The following is a 21,660-nucleotide window of genomic DNA, read 5'->3' as shown; positions in this document are numbered from 1 at the left end:
CTGAGGGTTCCACGGGATCCCCTCAAGGTTGCTGGATATCATGGCCGGCCTGTACACTGGTACTGTGAGTGCTGTGCAGAGTGGAGGCAGGACCTTTGTGTTTTTCCCAGTTGATTCTGGGGTTCGACAGCGGTGTGTTCTGCTCCTACTCTGTTCAGTGCTTGTATGGACTGGGTGTTGAGCAAGGTCGTGGGGTCCAGTGGCTGTGGGGCATCTGTTGGTGAAGAAAGATTCACAGATCTTGACTTTGCTGACGATGCTGTGATCTTCACGGAGTCAATGGAGGCTCTGATCAGTGCGCTCGAGAGACTGAGTGAGGAGTCTGAGTGTCTGAGCTTACGAGTGTCCTTGATAAAAACCAAAGATCCAGGCCTTTAATGACCTCTTGGGCACGGCCATCATCAATGTGTCTGTCTGTGGAGAGAGTGTTGACCTTGTGGAGAGGTTTACTTCCCTTGACAGTGACATTCATGTCTCTGGTGACTCTTCCTGTGAAGTCAGTAGGTGAATTGGGAGAGCATGGGGGGTCATGAGGTCGCTGGAAAGGGGTGTGTGGTGCTCCCGATATCTATGCAAAAGGACGAAGGCCCAAGTCTTTAGAGTCCTGGTGCTTCCTGTCTTACTAAATGGTTGTGAGACATGGATGCTATCCAGTGATCTGAAACGAAGACTGGACTCCTTTGGCACTGTGTCTCTCCGGCAAATCCTTGGGTACCGTTGGTTTGACTTTGTGTTGCTCATGGAGTCCCGAATGAGGCACATGACCTGCATTGTGAGGGAGCGTCAGTTACGGCACTATGGACATGTGGCGCGTTTCCCTGAGGGTGATCTGGATCATAAGATCCTCATTGTTGGGGACCTGAGTGGCTGGACCAGACCAAGGGGTCGCCCAAGTAACACCTGGCCTGCGGCAGATGGAGGGTTATTTCTGGAGGGTGCAAACTGGGATCCCGAATTGTTTTGTTGTGTAGTGGGTGCAGGCTCCCCAACTTGACTTGACTTGATTTGACTTCAGTCAGGTCTCCTCTTAATCTTCATTTGCTTAAACTGAAAAGGCTCCGCTCTTTTAATCTTTCCTCATAACTCATCCCTGAGCCTGGCCGCTCATCTTTAGACTTTTTTTTAGCTCTGCTATGTCCTTTTTGTAGCCTGGAAAGTAAAACTGCACCCAGTACTCCAGATGAGGCCTCACAAGTGTGTTATAAAGCTTGAGCAGAAACTCCTGTGACTTGTACTCCATACACCAGGGCGCTATATAACCTGACATTCTGTTAGCCTTCTTAATGGCTTCTAAACACTGTCTTTATGAGTGCAAAAATGTGCAAAAGCAAAAATGTAATAATTTAGTAAATTACAGATTATCTGCCAATCCATCTATCTTGGTGTCATCTGCAATCTTAACCAGCTTGTTACTTATATTATTATCCTAATCATTTATATAAATTAAAAATAGCAGTGGCCCCTGCTTCCTGTGCCTGAGCTGATTCTGCACCCATCTAAAAACATCACCCTGAACTCCCACTTATTTTAGTTTGATGCTCACCCTCTCATCTAGCACCTTATCAAATGCTTTCTGAAAGTCAAGATAAATAATACCATACGCACCACTCTGCTCAGACTCCTTTGTTGTTTCCTCACAGAATTCTACCATGTTAGTAAAACGCAGTGGCAGACCGTGCATTTCACACCTAGGCCTTCAGTAGTGCTCCGTCTGAATCAACGCGCCCCTCAAAAACTAATTTATGGTTATAAAAACCATCTTAATATGCAGAAATACAGTATAAAGAGCCGTTGCATCGCAGATAGATAACTTCTGTAGCCACAATAAATACCTTTATTGAATAGACAAACCAGGGGTGAACAAGTTCCTTTCTACTGCAGCTACAGCCACGACACTCATAAAAAACATCAATAATAACTCATAAACTTGCAATATTAATTAGGAAAATCGCAACATTTTACTCACCAAAAATTCTGATTATTTGTAAACAAAATCCATCCTCCTCTCTTTCCTCAAAAACAGTTCAATTACTCTGTCGTACAGATTATCCGTGAGCTTCAGTTCCATCACGAAGTCCCTTTCTATCGCCATCGAAGCTAATGCTGAAAGTCAAACCTGCCCTGTCGTATTTCTGGCATAAGTTTTAATTCACTTTAGGGCTGAAAATGTCCGCTCGACAGAAGCAGTGGACACGGGAATGCTCACCGCCAAACATACCAATGTGTACAGCTGCCCCATGATGCTGTCATTCAGATTTTTCTGATGAAGGAAGTCAAGGAGATCAGTGGGAGATTTTCCTGCAAAATCATCCATGGCGTACATTACAGTCAGTTCTGTTTTTAGCCGAGACAGATCAAAAAGTGCTCCGTGGCTCTGTGTTAAACTGGAGAAGGCTGCATGCGGGAAATTTTTTTTGTATTCCCGAAACTTCTGGGGGTCGAGGAGTGTGACAAACATCAGTTTTTCGTGGTCTTGAAATCTGGTCTGTGTCTGGCAAATAATATTGTCCAGAATCCTGCCATGGAGTTGGCGGTAGTGCGCGTGAGGATCTTGCACTTGACCTCTTCGTGCGCTCGGAGCGCCTGCGGTGCATTCGGTGGCCTCGTAGAATTCCTCATATCGGCTTCTATCTCGCTCAACGGTGTCACAGAACTCCTTTACCCTAGCCAGACAAAACTGCACATGCAGTTTTTTGTCCTGTAGTATTGAAAAGAGCACGTCTGAATATTCAAAAATGCAATTGAATGTGTGAAGCAAAAAACAAAACTCAAAATCATCCAGACGTGCTTTAAATCCATCAGCACAGTGCACTGTGTCCTCATCATACTCATCATGATGCTCCAGAATGTGATGAAGCAGTTCCTTTAGAGCATCTCTCTTCTCTGTCGGATAGAGATAACATCCTCTCTAGGGCCCTCTAGCAGGCGTACAGCAACGTCACTGTATTCAGACCCATTGATTGGATAGAGTCTATCCAATCAATGGGTCTAAATACGGTGACGTTGCTGTACGCCTGCTAGAGGGCCCTAGTGAAACGAACTCAAAATCTGATTGGTTGAAGCAACAGTTTAATCGACATTTATTTTGTGTTAGAGGGCCTGCAGAATGGATTGTGAAGGCATCCAGGCAGACTTCTTTGACTTTGACCCTGCCTGGCAACAAATGATGGCTGTAATGTGATTGGTTAAATGCTTTAATACGAAAATACATATCTGGAAGCAGCACAGCCATCGGAAAAGCTATGAAAGAAAGCGGACAGACTATTTGGAATTATTTAATAAGTATTCATGGACAAAATATAATTAACATCAGTTTGTGATTCAGATATTTTTTTAGGCCAGCAGAGAAGGCCTTGAAGGCCCTGACGGCCCGCCACTGGTAAAACGTGATCTCCATCTTGTGAATCCACACTGACTGTTCAGTAAAACTCCTTCTCTTGCCATGTGCTGCTCACCCTTATCCATAGTAATTCCTTCCATTAATTTGCATGTTTAGGTTACTCACTTTTTTGTATTGGTAGAGTTCTATATTATTCTACTTTCCCCTTTTTTATTAATTGTGAGGCATTTGTCAGAATGCCTCAAATCTTATAGAATTTACCATTGTTTAAAAGGTATTGTACTTTATAATTTCTCCCCACCTTCCCTTCTACATCTATAATCTCAGGCAATTACATAAAGTTAAAGACAAACAGGAGTAAAGTTACAACTTTACATAATGTATAATTAATCTATAATAATAAAAGGCAAAGCCCTCACTGACTGACTCACTCACTGACTCACTCATCACTAATTCTCCAACTTCCCGTGTAGGTGGAAGGCTGAAATTTGGCAGGCTCATTCCTTACAGCTTACTTACAAAAGTTAGGCAGGTTTCATTTCGAAATTCAAAGCGTAATGGTCATAACTGGAACATATTTTTTGTCCATACACTGTAATGGAGGAGGCGGAGTCACGTATCGCGTCATCACGCCTCCTACGTAATCACGTGAACTAAAAACAAGGAAGACATTTACAGCACGAGTCACACGCGGGAACGAAGGTAAATTACGTTAATTTTTGACTGTCTTTTAATACTGTGTGAGCATACATATTAACACATGTGCAATTAAACGTGTGCATTTACGGGGTGATTTCTCAGGCTTAAAAGCTCACCTTTTATCAAACGCGGGAAGAAAGGTAACTGACGTTGTTCACTGTCTTTTAATACTGTGTAACCATACATATTAACACATGTCCAATTAAACGTGTGCATTTACGGGGTGATTTCTCAGGCTTAAAAGCTCGCCTTTTACTAAAAAGCTAAATGCAAAACTATTTTCAATCAGTTTATTGAAACGCTCCCGTTAAGGATTGCAATAACATATTCGCGAGATAAAACAATGAAGTAGGGGGAAATGGAGGAACAGCCGCAAACAGCGAAGAGCAAAAAATTAATTAAACAATTGAGAACGGAGCGAGTTAAGCATACAAGAATGTTCATAAGGGAAACAAAGCACGGTGTAAAACGTAAGTTTAAATTAAGTTTATAGAAACACTCCCGCTGCGGATTGCAATAACATATTCGCGAGATAAAAGTTTAATGAGAAGACACGAGGTATAAACGAAGCACACGCCGTGGCGCAACGTTAGGGGCAACAGTTTCAACCATTCTATGATCTGCTTCTCGCAACTGAAAGACGGCACATGGCGGATGTTAGCCGACTTGCTAACCGCAACGTTAGGGGCTTCAACTATGCCGCTGACGCAACATGTCAGTGCCAACACTTTGCAGACTGTACTTAAAAGACACGCCCTCCTCACTGGACAGTTAAAAACACCAATCAAACTAACGATGACATCAAGTATTACCCAATCAAAAGTAGGAAAGGAGGCATCTTCATAAAATGCGTGTGGGATGATTTGCATGAGACGCTGCTTTAAAAAAAAAATGATAAAAAAAATATGGGATAAATCCCGTCCAGTATTGATTCAAAACGGGACGCGCAATTACCATATTCGCTCCTGCGAAGCGCGGTGATTTTGCTATATATATTAAACTATTTCAACCATTGTATGATCTGCTTCTCCCAACTGAAAGAGGGCACCGTGGCAGAAGTTAGCCGACTTGCTCACCAACCACAAGCGTTACCTGGTAGGTAACCACCCATACAATCAGATTGTGAATCAGACTACAAATGCCTGCAATGTAATTACCCCGATCTACATGCTGTGAAATGAACGAACCACACGCCGTAGCACAACGTTAGGGGCTTCGCCTCTACGTCCGAGGATCGATTCCCGTATGGGACTGCAGTGACTGTGTACTCCTGATGACCCACAATTACGGCGAAACACGTGTCGCATACTATGCATCTTCAAAGCACGGTGTAAACAGTAAGTTTAAATTAAGTTTATAGAAACGCTTCCGCTGCCGTTTGCAATACCATATTAGATGACTTTGTAACAGAGTTAAAATTGCTGGAGCGATACATTTTTAACTGCCGGGTCATATCGCGTGTTCTTGGGTAGGTACACCAAAAAATGTATACATTTATGCATGTAATGGGCAAACAAAAAATGTACTATACCCGAAAGCACTACAGTAGTACTCAATGTATCTTTACTTCTTAAATGTTAATGTTTTACTGTTTAATAATTTATACGCTTCTTATATGTTATTCAGATTCTTTTATCAAAATACCAGTAACAGCGCACTGCACGATAACGTGGAGTGAATACACTTGACATGACCATTCATAGTATTTATCCTCTTTCTCTGTACGTTTACCATTCGTTTGCTCAGAGGTTGATGACCTTGCTGCTTAATGAGCAGCTCTTCACCCTAGCGTCCCGCTGCTTCTCTTCTTTCGTCGGCATCTTTTCCCGTTAAAACTGATATTTTTTAAAACTTAATATGTTTTCTTTAATTTTTCAGTTAAGCTGGCACTTAAGTCTTTAATCTGCCTCAAGAATGATTAGCGAAGGTGGTAGACAATGAAAACGTCAGCCGTACGCATCCGCCACGCACGCACTAGTGCGCGCAGCTGTGAGTTGATTCTACAATAAAATAAAATAAAGATAAAAAGAGTAATAACTTGCAGCACCGCTATTCAATTACACTTGCCTAACGCCTCTCCTAAGGGGAAATACTGTGGGATCTGGGCATCCGTCAAAGCAGCAATCACAAGCCCGATTAGAAAGCAGGAAGCTGTGATTTGTCGTCTCCCTCCCATGTAACAATCACAGCCCGTGTTGCAACGCACTATGTATATATATGTATATATGTGTATGTGTGTGTATATGTATGTGTGTATATATATATATATATATGTGTGTTCATATGTGTGGGAAAGCGAATAGTAGACGTGACGTAGTATATGTGTACCAAATTTCAAGTCAATAGGTGAAACGGTTTGCGAGCTACAGCTGATTTAAAATCCTGGACAGACAAACGAATAGCCACGGTAGTGTTTTATAGAAGAACATTTTACTGTTTAATAATTTATATTTATATGCAATGTGCTTCTTATATATTACTTCATATTCTCATATGATAATGATGTTAATGTTGTTTATATTGATTTGTATGTTATTGTAAGTGATCTTTATTTGTGGAAAAATAAATTTGGCAATTAAACTTATTTTATACATACATTTTATTTTTTTCTCTTGCACTCACTGAGCGAATCCACTGGGTGATCAGCTATATATATATATATATATATATATATATATATATATATATAATATATAGATATAGATATAGATAGATATATATGTATATGTATGTATATATATATATGTATATGTATGTATATATATATATATATATATATATATATATATATATATATATATATATATATAGATATATACATATATATATATATATAGATAGATATATGTGTATGTATGTAGATATACAAATATGTATATGTATATATATGTATATATGTGTATATATATGTAGATATACAAATATGTATATGTATATATATGTATATATGTGTATATATATGTAGATATACAAATATGTATATATATATATGTGTATATATATGTAGATATACAAATATGTATATGTATATATATGCGTCTGTATGTGTATATACAGTATATATATATATATATATATGTATATATATATATATAATGTGTGTGTATGTATGTATGTGTGTATATGTATGTGTATATATATGTTGATATATGTATATATATGTGGATGTGTATATGTATATATATATGTATATATGTTTATGTATATATATGTTTACATAACCTCTTTAACACACTTACTTCTCCGCTGCGAAGCGCGGGTATTTTGCTAGTTATATTCATAAAGTAATAACAATAAGCAATGTACAGGTGAATATTGGCAACCATACAACCTGATAAATGCTGATGTGTAGTTTCAGGTGGCACACAGACTTGTTAGTTACTCCTAATGTCTCTAGTTAAGGTATCATTTCTAGCTTTCTTCAGGATGGGCCGAATGCCTGTTTCAAAATGGCTGCTAGGCTGTGCTTCTCAGTGTGGTCGTTTTTTCAGTTCATGGTGTGTGAGATGCTCCTTCATCATGATGGTGTGAGAGAGAGATTGGGAGGGGTAAAGCAACCAAATTTATACATTCTTTGTCCAAATCTTTACACTGATAATGCATTGTGCTATAGAATGGCCTCTGATTCAAGCTAATCCCAAACAGCCATACTTCAGACCAATGGGGCACACGATATCATTCACACCTGCCCCCAAAACCATTTGTTGCGCTGATGCGTGCCAGATAGGTAGATTGGCTTTCCTGTCGGAGTTGATTAAGAGAGTCCTGCAGAGAATCATTTGTCAACTGATTTTACACACTTTTTCTGTCCCTGCTGTACTTATTAATGATATAACAATCCCAAGGAGACTGTCTGTTTTGGCAGCATTAACAGCCTCTGGAGAAATGTATTAGGTTGTGGAGAAAATATAAAGCATAAAAAAACAGAGCAATTGTTTCGACGGTCGATAACCAGATTTGATAACGATGTCTTATTACTCAAAGTTCAATGATGGATATAAATGTATTCTCACATGTATCGCTGTGCTCTATAAGGACTAACTCTGAGATGGTGGATTGGGTTGTGTTTTGAGTTCACCCTGATGTTTTATTTTTACAGATACGTGATGCTAAGGAGTACGCTATTGTTTCTTTTTTGGAGGATATTTATTCTAAAAAGCATAAGTAAAAAATGCAAAGCCTTGATGCTGGAGATTGCTACCAACTTTGCGACACAGATGCCAGGGGCATTTTATAATAATAACAAGCACTGAGTTAAAGGCAAGGCCATTTAGTCTGTCACCTAGAAAATCTTCTAAAACATATTTAAAGAAAAAAGAAGAATCCCAATCCTCCAGCCTTTACATTCTTTTGCTGTGGCAAAACGTGGAAGGTGTTGCAGTGATGATGCATAATGTATGACTCTGTGCTCTCTTTTGGTGTTAAAATGTGTGCGTGCAGGGAAGCATCCCGTGATATTAAAATTAAATCTGCCAAGATGGTTGAAAGTTAATGGTTGTGGTTTGCACCACACAGCTGACTGCCTTTGTGTCCCCCAGTGAGATTCTGCATCAGCCACCGTCTCAGTAAAGCAAAATGTGAAAACAGTTTGTTTACAATCTCCAAATAATACAAAATGAACAAAGGAAAATGACTTGAAGTAGTTAGGTGAGTTATAACTCTTCACTGCCTCATGAGAGTGTACCAAAGAAAAAGCTGTTCCTAAGTGTATTTTCCTAAAACATATCCCCAACTTGAAACCTTAAATCTAAAGAATGAAAAAAGATTAATGGTTCAGAAATTAATAATCAAGTTAAAACTGACACCTCTTTATTACGAGTATTTCAGCAGGACAAAAATGAAAGAGGTTTATATAAAGAAAAATGGCATCTAATGATGAGGAAATGCTAAGAGTTTCATAACCATACATTATCGGCTTCCAGAGAGATGGCTCCCCGTGACTCTCTCTCTGTGTCCGTCTGACTCTGTCGGCTCAAACGCCAGCGTCACACTTGTACTGGCCTTCTCTCTCCTCTGTCTCCTGCTCTTACTGGCTCCTTTACCTCGCCGCTGTCTCTCTGCCTTTTCTGTTCTCTATCCCCTGGGTCTCAGTCTGATGCTGCTAATGTGTACAAAAGCAGCTCTCCATGGAGACACTCTCCTGTCTCCTATATTTATGCCTGTAGGAAGCAAAACATGGATTCTGCAACAACAAAACACATTGCTGCAGAAAATACAGAAAATACAATCTTCATTGTAGAGGATGACCATCTAGTAAACGAATGACAACCTAAATGATTTGTAGAATTTAGTGAAATACAAATATGTAAAGGTGGCATGGTGGCACAGTGGTATGCGCTGCTGCCTCGCAGTAAGGAGGCCCGGGTTCGCTTCCCGGGTCCTCCCTGCAGGGAGTTTGCATGTTCGCCCCGTTTCTGCATGGGTTTCCTCCGGTTTCCTTCCACAGTCCAAAGACATTCAGGTTAGGTGCATAGGCAATTCTAAATTGTCCCTAATGTGTGTGCTTGGTGTGTGTGCCCTGCGGTGTGCTGGTGTCCTACCTGGGGTTTGTTTCCTGCCTTGCGCCTGACATTGGCTCCTGTGACCCTGTAGTTATGTTAAAGTGGGTTGGATAATAGATGGACAAAAATATAAAGCATGTGCTACCATAAACACTTTATAATGTGACAAAATGTAAAATATTGTTCTGTTTTGGTACTTTTTGTACCAAAGTGTTTTGAAACTCTCTGCCTTAGTCTGCCTGTAGTTTCTTAAGAACTCTACCCTGTCATAAAATCAAACTGAAATCCCAATTAAATTCTTTCCATGTCTTGGCCTTTAATGGCACAGCCCAAGCATATTTTGAGAACACATTGATACATGCGAGGATTAATTTGTATCCATTACAGATATTTGAGTATTAAGACATCTCTACCAAATCTCCTTACCACTGGTCATCAACCGTTGAAACAATTGTTCTGTTTTTCTTGAACTTTGGCCATGCTGGTTTGTACACTCTATAGGTATATTGTGCACTCATCCACTCCAACACATTTTTTCGCTTGACATTTTCTCCACAACCTGATACATTTCTCAAGAGGTTATTAATCCTGCCAAAACTGCCAGTCTCCTTTGGAGTGTAGTAGATTCTCTTTAAAGTCTTCTTCTGCATCCCCTCTCTTGGTCTGTCTCTCAAACTCTCTGTACTTTCTGCGCAGGCTGGTGCTGTACTCACCTAGGACTAGGATGCCCTGCTCTGCCCCATAGCTGACTTACCTTGTTTCCTTACAGGCCCAAGGTCATCCTTGGCTTCCAAATCTGCACGCCCCTTTTCAGACCATAACTAAGATGGCTACTCCTCTCGGACTACGACCTAGATGGCCGACTACTTCCATTCAGACGACAGACGAAATGCCTGATGCTTATCAAACCACACATATCAGGTACAAACTACAGGCTAACTAGGCTACATCTTGGGGGGTACCGGAAATCTAAGGGTGCGTGACTTACACCTGTCAAGTTTTTGATCGATATCAGTGACATTTAATTCTACTCCTGATGCACTTCACCTCCTCCTTAGCTATTCTTTAAGTGCTAAAATACTGAAAATATGTCTTTAGGTCACCAGTTGCCTTATCTGCTATATTCCTCTCTGTATTTTATCTTCTCTAATATCCTTCTTAATGGTTGCCCTCATATTCTCATACACCCTACAATTCACATTGGAGTTACTACTCTTGTATGCCTTATTCATTTGTTTTTATTTTCCTTTGCAGCTTCATTTTCACCTTTTTATCAACCCATTGTGAACATTTTTAAATTTCCCATTCATTCCAGATTTAGGTATGTACCTGTCTTGCATTACATTTAAAACATTTTTAAACCTGTGCCATGCTCCTCCACCATCTCCACATTTAACAGCTTATCCCAGTCCATCCTCCTTAGACTTTGCCACATCTGCTCAATAGCTGCCTTACCACAGTTAAACTTAACAGTTTTTGTCTTTCTATTCACGCTCTTCCAAAACACTGAGAATTATATGATATTATGGTCACTTGACCACAGTGGTTCAATCACCTCTGCACCTTCAATTCTCTCCTGATTATTACAAAATACTAAATCCAGACAGGTGTCACCCTGCGTTTGTGCTTTAATGTATTATGTTAAAAAAACAGTCCCTGATTACATCTAAAAGCTCCTGCTCTTGTACTCCACCATTTGCAAGGTTATCTTGGTTAATATTCAGGTAGTTGAAGTCCTCCATGATTATAAAATCACCCTTTAAACATGCCTTTTTAATATTAATAAGAGATCTTTGCATTGACTTTAAAATACTGCTTATGGTTTACAAAGCCTTCAATAATCTGTCTCCATCTTATATTTCAGAATGTCTTACACCTGACTCTCCAAATCATAACCTTAGATCTTCAAATGAGTGTCTGCTTAGAATTCCAAGAGCTAAACTTAACAGAAGTGGTGAGGCGGACTTCTGCTGTTATTGTCGTCGCGAAAAATTGTCACCGAAAGGCTTTATACCTAAAATGAAGGCTATTAGGACTCAGAGGATAGGCAAACAGAATCTATAGTTTTATTGCAATACAACTACAATAATATTAACACAGACTCAACCCAATACGGCCAAATTGTGCTGAACCCTGAACAGTTCAGATCTCAAAACTTATATAGTCATTTCTTATCTCTCCGACCTCGTTCAATTAGCTCATTCATCCTTACTGTCCATTGTTCATTTCTAGTTTCTGTTTTGCTTATTTTTGATTGGTCTTCGGCCGGCCAGATGTTTCATTTTTCCAATTTTGGGCTTTCTTGTGTCATTTCCTTTTCTAGCCCTTTCAAACTATTTTATACTGGTGGGTGAAAGCTGAGCTTTAATTAAAAAGAAATACGCCATGTGCTTTTATTTGATTCTTTGCGTGGCAGGCCTAACTTGCATAAATATCTACACTAAGGTTAATGCTTATATATTTTTCTATATTTATTTATACTTGTACATGAATATACTAATTTTATTTTCCATGCATTACATCATCTTGACATTGTTAGTAGCAATGCCTTTTGCTGTTTCTGCTGATTCACTATTCCAGCTGTCTTCTCACATGTTTTCCATGACCATTTTTCCTGCATTTTGTTACTGGTATCATTCCTAGTTTTCTGGCCTTCGAGCAACAGGTGTTCTCATCCCCCCTTATCCTGCCCTCAGGTAGTTTCTGTATGTCATTCTTGTCCAGTTCTATCCTTCCTTTCTTAAGACTGGTAATTTTCCTTCAAGCTTTACTAGAAAATGCAATATGACTAATGTCTTTTATTTAACTATTGGCTTGACATATCTTATTTACTTGGCCTACTTAATCTAATGCTTCTAAAGGCTGTTAATTACTTTTATACTATCTATGCTAATAAAATTTTTATCTTTTATAATATGCACCTCAAATCTGGAATAGCTTGCCAATAGGAATTCGCCAGGCTAATACAGTGGAGCACTTTAAAACACTGTTAAAAACACATTACTTTAACATGGATTTCTCACAGCTTCATCTTAGTTTAATCCTGATGCTCTGTATATTCAATTCTTTATCATTATTATTCATGGAGGCTCAAAAATCCGTACTAACCCCTACTTTCTCTGCTGTTCTTTTTTCTGGTTTTCTGTGGTGGTGATCTGCACCACCACCACCTAATCAAAGCACCATGATGGTCTCATACATTGATGGATTAAAGGCCAGAAGTCCACACGACCATCATCATCAAATTCTTCCATGTGAACCTGAATACAATGAGGACTGATTGAGGTCATTGATGTTAGGTAGAATGCCTAGAGGGGGCTGGGTGGTCTCATGACCTGGAACCCCTGCAGATTTCATTTTTTCTCCAGCCATCTGGAGTTTTTTTTTTTTCTCTCCTCCCTGGCCATCAGACCTTACTTTTATTCTATGTTAATTAGTGTTCCCTAATTTAAATTATTTATTTTGTCTTTTTTCTCTTTCTTCATCATGTAAAGCACTTTGAGCTGCATTACTTGTATGAAAATGTGCCATATAAATAAATGTTGTTGTTGTTGTTGCATTGGGTGGTCTATAACAGGGGTCCTCAACCACCGGTCCGCAACCCACTACCGGGCCGCAGCCGTCTGACAGCCGGGCCGCGAGAGAACTGCTGGCAACGGAGACTTACTTGGACTTTTCAGAAGGCTTGGCGGGCGGGGCTTTGCAGCGGCGCAGAGAGAGGAGAGGGACCGAGGTGACAGAGTATTACAATAAAGTATTTTTATGGTCCCGACAGTTTCCCCATATGACACGAGTCTATAGAAATCGCGTTACTACGAAGTACATTCAGCAGATGCTTTCATTACAACGAAGTGACCTTGAAATGCCTGAATGAATCATCCACAGAGCAGTTAGATCTGTGGTCACAGCTCAGTTGTGACGTTTGCACAATGATCCCCAAACAGAAACATTGTAAAAAAAATTCTTTCTTCAAACTTTCCTCGTACTGTTTTTTTTTTTTTTTGCTGTTTTTGTTTTCTGTGGTTTTCAGTGATACCTTTTGCTTATTGCTTGTCAACATTTGAAAAACATCCATTGGAATTTAACTCATTGTCACCCTCCTATAGAAACGGCAGACACGAAAAAAATGATAACAGTGTTAATGTTTGTGATGTGCAATCTGTTGGAATGGCAAATGCAAAGCATATGTCTTTCTTGTATGCAAAAAAAGAAGAAAAATCTCAGGTTGCAAACGTATGCGAACAGCTTAATAACTTAATAATAATAGAAATGTTATGTAAATTGTGTATAAAACTGCCCCCCCCCTCCCAAAATCCCCATACCCATACCCCAAACCCACCACCTGACCGGTCCGTGCAAAAATTTGCATCTAATAAAGTGGTCCTTGCTGTCAAAAAGGTTGGGGACCACTGGTCTATAACACACTCCCAAAGTAAGGCCTCCTTCCCTAATGCTTTTAAGGGGAAGCCAGATGTCCTCACTAAGATGGGACGCATCATCCAGTTTTAGATGTTAAAAGATCAATGTGCTAATAAACATGAATTTTACAATAGCATGTTATTGTGTTTTTCCCTTTTGGTTATTATGGAAGAGGAAGAGCAACCCTATGAGTCCTTAAAAAACTTTATTTAGTAGTTAAACATACACTAAAATGTTTTAAATGATTGAATTGTTTGATTAGAACAACTGATAAAGAACACTATGAGTGGGATCTTAAGTAGGAAGAACACAGTTAGAGCAGCCATTGTTACATTTTTTTCTTCTGCACCTCTCTGTAAGTTGAAGTTCCTAACTGGCAACCGCCATTATCTGTTATTTCTTTTATCAACTGTGAGTTTATCAAGGCCGTATTGCACAAACACAAACAGCTCAGCCAACCCAACTCTTTCAGTTGATTCATTCTGCTGTGGTGCAAAATTTTCAATGGGCAAGACTCTCATGTAATTGATCTTTAATGTCTTCTGCCAGCTCATCAATGTGTTAGCAAAGCCATATCACCAAAGAGGGTCAAGTTGGCAAGCTGACTTATCACCACACACTACTGTTGACATTGCAAGAGCCGCTGAACAAACACGATTCTCGAAAGCTGTGCCTTATTTGTTGTTTCTAATGTCATCCGAGTTAAACAGGTTTTAAGTTGCCACAGGGAAGAAATTCTTATAAAATGGATAAAACGTTAACTTCAATTACAGTAGCAAGCACACTGCAGAAAATCGCTTTGACATTTGTGCTTTTTGACTTACTTTTCCAATAAGTGTTTGCTCTTTACCTGAATTTTATCTTCATCTTCTTCTTCATCATACCATTACAAGTCAATGTATTAGATTTATTCACTTTAGGTTAATATTTAATCTATGTTGATTTTTTTTTGTGGTTTGACATGAGACACTTTTCCATATTGATTATGGAGTACACGCAAAAAGTTTATTTTGAGAATAAGCAAGAATGTAAATTTAAAGAAACCAATGTCAGAGCACTATCTACAAGATGGAAGAATAAAAATATTTATACAGTGCCTTGAGAAAGGATTCATCCTACTGTTTTGTCACATTGTAATCTGGAATTAAAACAGATTTTCATTTGGATTTTATGTAATGGATTTAACAATATAGTCCAAATTGATAAAGTGGAATGAAAATAAAACACCGTGTACATGTAAAATAAAACAAGTAAAAACCTAAAAGATGTGAATGCATTGTGAGACTTCTGCACTCTTTTGAGACACTCCCCAATGGGACGACACACATAATCGTGACTGCCGCATCTGTTGAGGGCTGCTTGTCTGTCTCAGCGCCACAGAAAAAACTACAAGCTGCCGTACACAAAGTGCCTGTCATCTGATGGGTGATGCAGGGAACATTATACCATGGCGACTGACTGGGCCCCGACCCTCCTGTTTGCTGTGTCTGTGTAGTAGAATGGTAGATCCATCTACAATAAATAACCTTAATGTTCCTGTTTCCAGTAAAATAGAACTGGTTCTGCTAAAAGACTCAGACTCGTCTTTGGGGAGCAAGACACCGACTCACATGTCAGCAGCATATAAAAAAGTTCTGATTCCGGGTAACTTAAATAAAGGTGACACTTTTAATTTCAACAAGAAATTTCATTCAGCCTAGAATATATTTGTTTCAAAATGATATCCTAAAAATAACAAATAGAGCATCATCATATCATAAGTAATATTTTTGTATTTAATTCAATCCTCATCTTTGTAACATAAACAGAAACTCGAGATGATAAAGAAATCAAATACGTTTCTCTTACTTGCTCAGAAATCCCCCCATTGTTACTCCCAGCACTTCAAGGTGTTTCAGGCTCTGCAAAGCTGATGCTCTTCAGGCTTCATAAAAGGTCTGCTGGCGGTCTGCCAACAGGTGTAGCTTGTGCGTCTTCTTTAGACACGTGATTTCTGTCTCACTCCGCACTGGCCATGCAACGCGGCTGCAGAGAACTTAAACAACTCAGCACATCCACATAAAATACGACAAGGGGTGAGCGAGCTTTCTTGAAGGCTTTTACTGGATGTACCTCATTGTAAACTGAAATATATACAAAAGAAACATACAAGCATTTACAGGTGTACATCAAAGATAATAAAGAATGATTTACAAAGCAAACAGTGCACATTAAACAATAAAGCTTTAAAAGACACTTACAAGGTGAGTGATTTCCACGGTTGGATCAAGACAAAGAGAAGCACGTAGGCAGAGGTTCAAATTGCTGCGTACTACAACTAACCGAAACGAGAGATAAAGGGGTGCCTATGTGAGACACATGGGGTGTATTGTATTCAAATGCTTATTATGGGACCTACGGTATGTGCTTTACGTGAGTTTCATAGACTTTTATAGCACTACTGTGAATGTGGGACGTGAATTACAGGTGTGTTAATAAATGACAAGATGAAGGGGGAGCACAGCTCAACAAATAACAGCTAACATCTAACAACATGTGGGGAAGAACAACGGGATTTCCAGTAAACTATTTGAATTTAAATTAGCTATTTGCTCTAAATAAAATAAAATCCTTCCTGATCTTTGATATTTTTATTTTTTATGCCCTTTTACAAATCCTAATATCACAGCACAATATAAATTTATTTACATGGCCAAACCCTAAGACAGTAAAATTAGATCTGATAGAGGAGTCACCCTGGACACCATCCCATCCACTTCTAAACAAATCCAAACACTCAAATAACAAGGAGGCAAATTCAAATTAGCCTGACAGCAACATCTTTGGTGTGTGTGTGTGTGTGGAACATGGAATGCCCTAAAGATCCATCACCTAAACTGTGGCCAGGCTGACGTCTACGTGTCTGAGCTAAATGGCCCTGAGTCAGAACTTTGAATCTCTCAGTCCCCTAGCGCTCTCTGTAATATTACCTATGCTTTAGTATTTATCACTATAATTTATACTTTATGTAATGGACATGTCCATTCCACTCAGGTCTGGTTATGGAAAGATCTTCAACATGATATCCTGGAAATGTTCAAAGGATCAGTCAATCAGAAGAGGAGGGATGAGCAGCAAGGTTTAAGGAAAGAACAGTAATGTGCAGACCAAATTGTCACTCTAGGTGTCACCGTCAAACAGGCCACCGGGTGGTGCTCCTTGTTATATTGACAAATTGAGGTCAGTACAATGACCAGTATGCATGTACCAACTCTTTACGTGACACGGTGTTGTATATCCATCCATCCATCCATTTTCCAACCCACTGAATCCAAATCCAATCCCAGCCAACAAAGGGCACAAGGCAGGAACCAATCCCGGGCAGGATGCCAATCCACCGCAGGACACACACAAACACACCCACACACCAAGCACATACTAGGGCCAATTTAGAATCGCCAATCCACCTAACCTGCATGTCTTTGGACTGTGGGAGGAAACCCACACAGACACGGGCAGAACATGCAAACTCCACGCAGGGAAGCGAACTCGGGTCTCCTACCTGCGAGGCAGCAGCGCTACCACTGCACCTCCGTGCTGCCCGTGTTGTATATCTCATTTCAAAAAAGTTCACAGTTCATATGAGCATAGAGCCCGAAACATGGCTGGTCTGGCAACGCTGTAGGCTGTTGATGGGGTGCAATGGCAGAACCAGTCATGAATAAAATGTTCAGTTTTTCTACTGTATCAATCCCAGGCCAGCACACAAGATCATGACAGCAGTGTTTAACTCACACAATGCCTAAATGGTCTTTACAAGCCATGGTGAGGATGCAAGATTAGAGACAACTATGGTTGACTGTGCAAGTGCAACAGGTTACACAAAATTCATCCCAACAGGACAGCTCAGAACGTATTCTGTACTATGAAGACAGCTCTGCCAAAATGATCTCTAAGGGATCAACCTGTATGAATGAGAATCTATAGCTGGTGGACCAGCAAATTTAGATGTGAGTCCGGTGGCTGATTCAACTTGAGGTATCATGACAGTTGCTTTAACAAGAGTCATATCATCTGGTACCATCAGTAATCTTTCACTAACTTTAGGGTTACTGGTATGTTGCACAGAGTTGTTCCCTGATAAATCCCTCATGTAACTACCTAATTCCCACAAGTCAGCAGTGATTTAATGAATTGACGCATCTGGCAGCTGGTGGCACTGATGGAAGAGGATTCGTTGGATCGATGAGACTTTGAGGTGTAGAGAAATGAAACACCAGGAGGCTTATGTTACAGAATATCAAGCCATAGTCCCAAGGGGTTTAAAGATGTGTTGGCCTTTGGTGCCTATATAGGCGATAATAATAATAATAATAATAATAATAATAATAATAATAATAATAATAATAATAATAATAATTCATGATGTATAAGTATGGATATTTTACAAGCATTGCTCATCTCGTCCAGGCCAACAGCTACTAAGTATGTCTCTACAGATTCAATCCAGCGAGTTCATAGCACCAGAGGCTTGCCTGGCACTGCAAGGAATGCAGAAGATGGAGGGGACTTGCGGTCAGGGGAGGTCATTATGAAAAGTAAAAAAAAAAAAATAATGATAACATAGGGCGGCACGGTGGCGCATTGGTAGCACTGCTGCCTCGCAGTAAAGAGACCTGAGGTTCGCTTCCTGGGTCCTCCTTTGCGTGGAGTTTGCATGTTCTCCCCATGTCTGCATGGGTGTCCTTCAGGTGCTCCGGTTTCAGCCCACAGTCCAAAGACATGCAGGTTAGGTGGATTGGCGATTCTAAATTGGCCCTAGTGTGTGGTTGTGTTTGTATGTGTCCTGCGGTGGGCTGGCGCCCTGTCCGGGATTGGTTCCTGCCTTGTGCCCTGTATTGGCTGGGATTGGCTCCAGCAGACCCCCGTGACCCAGTGTTTGGATTCAGCGGGTTGCAAAATGGATGGATGGATGGACTTTCACACACGTGGATATCTTACTTAAACCATTTTTCTTAAAATGTATTTTTTTATAACTTATTCTAAGTAAAAAAAAACTATACTGTGAACTGAACACATTTAAGTTAATTTAAAATTTAATGACACTGCACTTCCTCTCACATTGATTTCTTGCTCTTTACAACAACACATTCAGCTCTAACTTTTATCCATAATAAGAGCTATTTTACTACAAATTTGTAAGTATAAAGCATATTAATTTTGTAATGAATTAATAGTGTTTCATTTCGTTAGTTACAGACGTGAGCAGTTGTTGTTTTCACAAAAGCTTTCCCTTCATGTGGGAAACATGGTGAGCAAGGTCACGTCTTTTTAACATCCTGCCTCGTTGGTTTGCTTTAAAAAGCAAGCAATTTTCTCGGATAGTTACGTATGTTCATATATATATTTTATTGTTTAAAAATACTATTTTACACAGAAAAATAAAATGACACTTTGAGATAAGTTTGAGAATGATATAACGTTTGTCCTAAACTACGACCTGCAAGCAACAGTCACGGTCACAGTATTATTTGACCACTTATTTAATTAGTGTTCTGCATAGGTAATGTATTTTCTGGTTAATTTTTAACACTGTGATTTCTTACGTCTTATTTTATTCCGGGATTTTCGCTATCGCATACTGAAAAGTAGTGGAAAAGGCGGCCATTCATTTAACTGGATGTATTGTTGTAAATGCAGGACGTGTTTGAAGAGTGGCATCTGCCTCAGGATTTCACTCTTTCACTCTCTACGTTTCCTTCCCGTTTACCTCTCATTCTTGGTACATTACTTGATTGAGAGATACTTTTTGTGTAAGTTAAACAAAAAAAGAAAGTTTGCATTGACGTTTGAGTGTCAGTAATTCAGTAAAAATTATCCTCAGACATTTCATTTCATTTTCAAATATTTACCTTTGAAAATATAACTCCGTTGTTGTGACTGGGTATGTTCAAATAAATAAATAAATATTAAATTTTAGCATTTATTTGTTTTACAGTCACTATACTGTCCAGCGTTGCATTATTACTCATTTTTTTTTAATAATTCAAATGAAAATCGGAGTAAAATAAAAATATTTTTGCCACTACTTATATTTAATTAAACTCATTTATTTTAGTTAAATTTGAGTAAATTAATAAATTCAGTTTAGTCAATAGTGCGGTATATTAAATCTACTCAAAAATATTGCTTGTAATTTGTTACCTTATTTTTTTAAGTACTTTTACATTATTTTTTACAGTGTATGAATTCAATGATTTTGATCATTTTTATAGTCAAAATTTGCTGATTTGGCGCAATTCCTTTTCAAATTCAGGGAAGAAACGTGAGGTGCGGTAGCGACAAGAGAAGCAGAGCCTCGGACTGTGCTCTCCCTCACACACGGGGTTGATGCCTGCAGTCGGCACGTACCTGTCTCTGTCTTTCTGTATGTTGCCAATATAATGTTTGTAGACACGTTTATTATAAACCCTGACTTTCCACAGTCTAGCTAATATCTTTAATGAACATGTGTGACATATTTAGTCTTGCTGACATAAAACCGCAGTTGAAAGGCACAAGACCAGGCAGACAGTACCGTGCCGCACCGCATGTGATCCCAACAGGTGCTCGTTGTTGCTGCTGTTCTTCTGCGCAGAGGCTCTCGGCGCCAATAAGTTAGCGATATATCAGAAAGTCAAGTACACTGCAGTGGTCCGTTTATTTTTATTTTTTGATATGACTGACTGCCAAAATGAAAGATTAAGATTTTTAAAACTAAAGGAAAATAAGGATGACTTTTACAAAAAAGTGACAGAAGTTATCCTGAAGAAGGATAGGCGCATGGACTTCATTTACAAATAAAGGTAAGACCAAAAACTTTTTTAAATTTTATAAAAAAATGGGATCAGACTAAGAAAAAAAAATCCCATATTTAAAAAACAAAATTTGACCATCATAAATAAAATATTCTTTTATTTTTCTTGTTATCATTTTGTTGAACAGTCTGTATTAAAATGAATTAAAGCATCAGAATTAACTATACATTTCAATTAACGTCAAAATTGAAATCCATTTTTTTTTTTGTAAATCATTCTATACTTTCATTTTTATTGATTAATATGCATTGTGGAATTGCAATGGCAAATTTAGAGCAAAAGGAGGGTGCAGAGCAAGTGCGCTCTCTCCTCTGTCTCTCGCCGCTATAAATGTAACGTTCTTTCTTAGCCAAATATGAACCTTATCGTGTGTAAAGAATGCTACAGAGATATGAAGCATAACCAGTTTTCATGTTGTCAATTAAATAGTGAATACTCTTTTGGGATCATATATTTTCAAATCTGACTCTGAAGGAGTCAGTGCCTCACCAACTATGAACCTCACGGCACGGCACTGGAAGGTGGGGAGAATAAAAACTTCATCCTCGTCACCGGTGTTATGTTACCAAAATGAAGACAGCAACGCGGTCAGTATTCATGCAACTTAACACAGTACCTCACATTTTACAAATGCATGAGAAAAACAGACACAACACAGTTGTAAGGCTGAGCGGACGTAACAATCATAGTTAAGTTTTCATTTTTTGTTTTTACTGGTTTGGTCCACAGCAATATCACATATGCATTTACTGGTCCACAAAAAAAAAAAAAGTTTAGTAACTGCTTAGGTAAGTTCATACCTCTCACATTTAAATAATTAAACCTAATAGGTATCAAGTTCTGTATTATAAATTTCCCTGTTACT

General features: G+C 39.0%; 1 protein-coding gene across 26 annotated transcripts in view; it reads right to left on the bottom strand.

The window, feature by feature from the left end:
• LOC114644948 (uncharacterized) overlaps window positions 1-21,660 on the bottom strand; it is a 427,949-nt gene that overhangs the window by 106,957 nt on the left and 299,332 nt on the right. The window contains exon 1 of one of the 26 annotated variants that reach the window (XM_051925793.1): window positions 15,808-15,886. The exons of the other annotated variants lie outside the window; for them this stretch is intronic. Coding sequence (XP_051781753.1) covers window positions 15,808-15,827 — 20 coding nt within the window. The 5' untranslated portion in view covers window positions 15,828-15,886. Of the gene's footprint in view, window positions 1-15,807; window positions 15,887-21,660 lie in introns of those variants that run through there. 26 annotated transcript variants of the gene reach the window in all.

The sequence above is a fragment of the Erpetoichthys calabaricus genome, chromosome 4 (genome assembly GCF_900747795.2).
Source record: "Erpetoichthys calabaricus chromosome 4, fErpCal1.3, whole genome shotgun sequence".
In the NCBI taxonomy this organism is placed as follows: Eukaryota; Metazoa; Chordata; class Cladistia; order Polypteriformes; family Polypteridae; genus Erpetoichthys; species Erpetoichthys calabaricus.
Note: the sequence above shows the minus strand (reverse complement) of the source record. Positions and strands in the feature narration are given on the sequence as shown.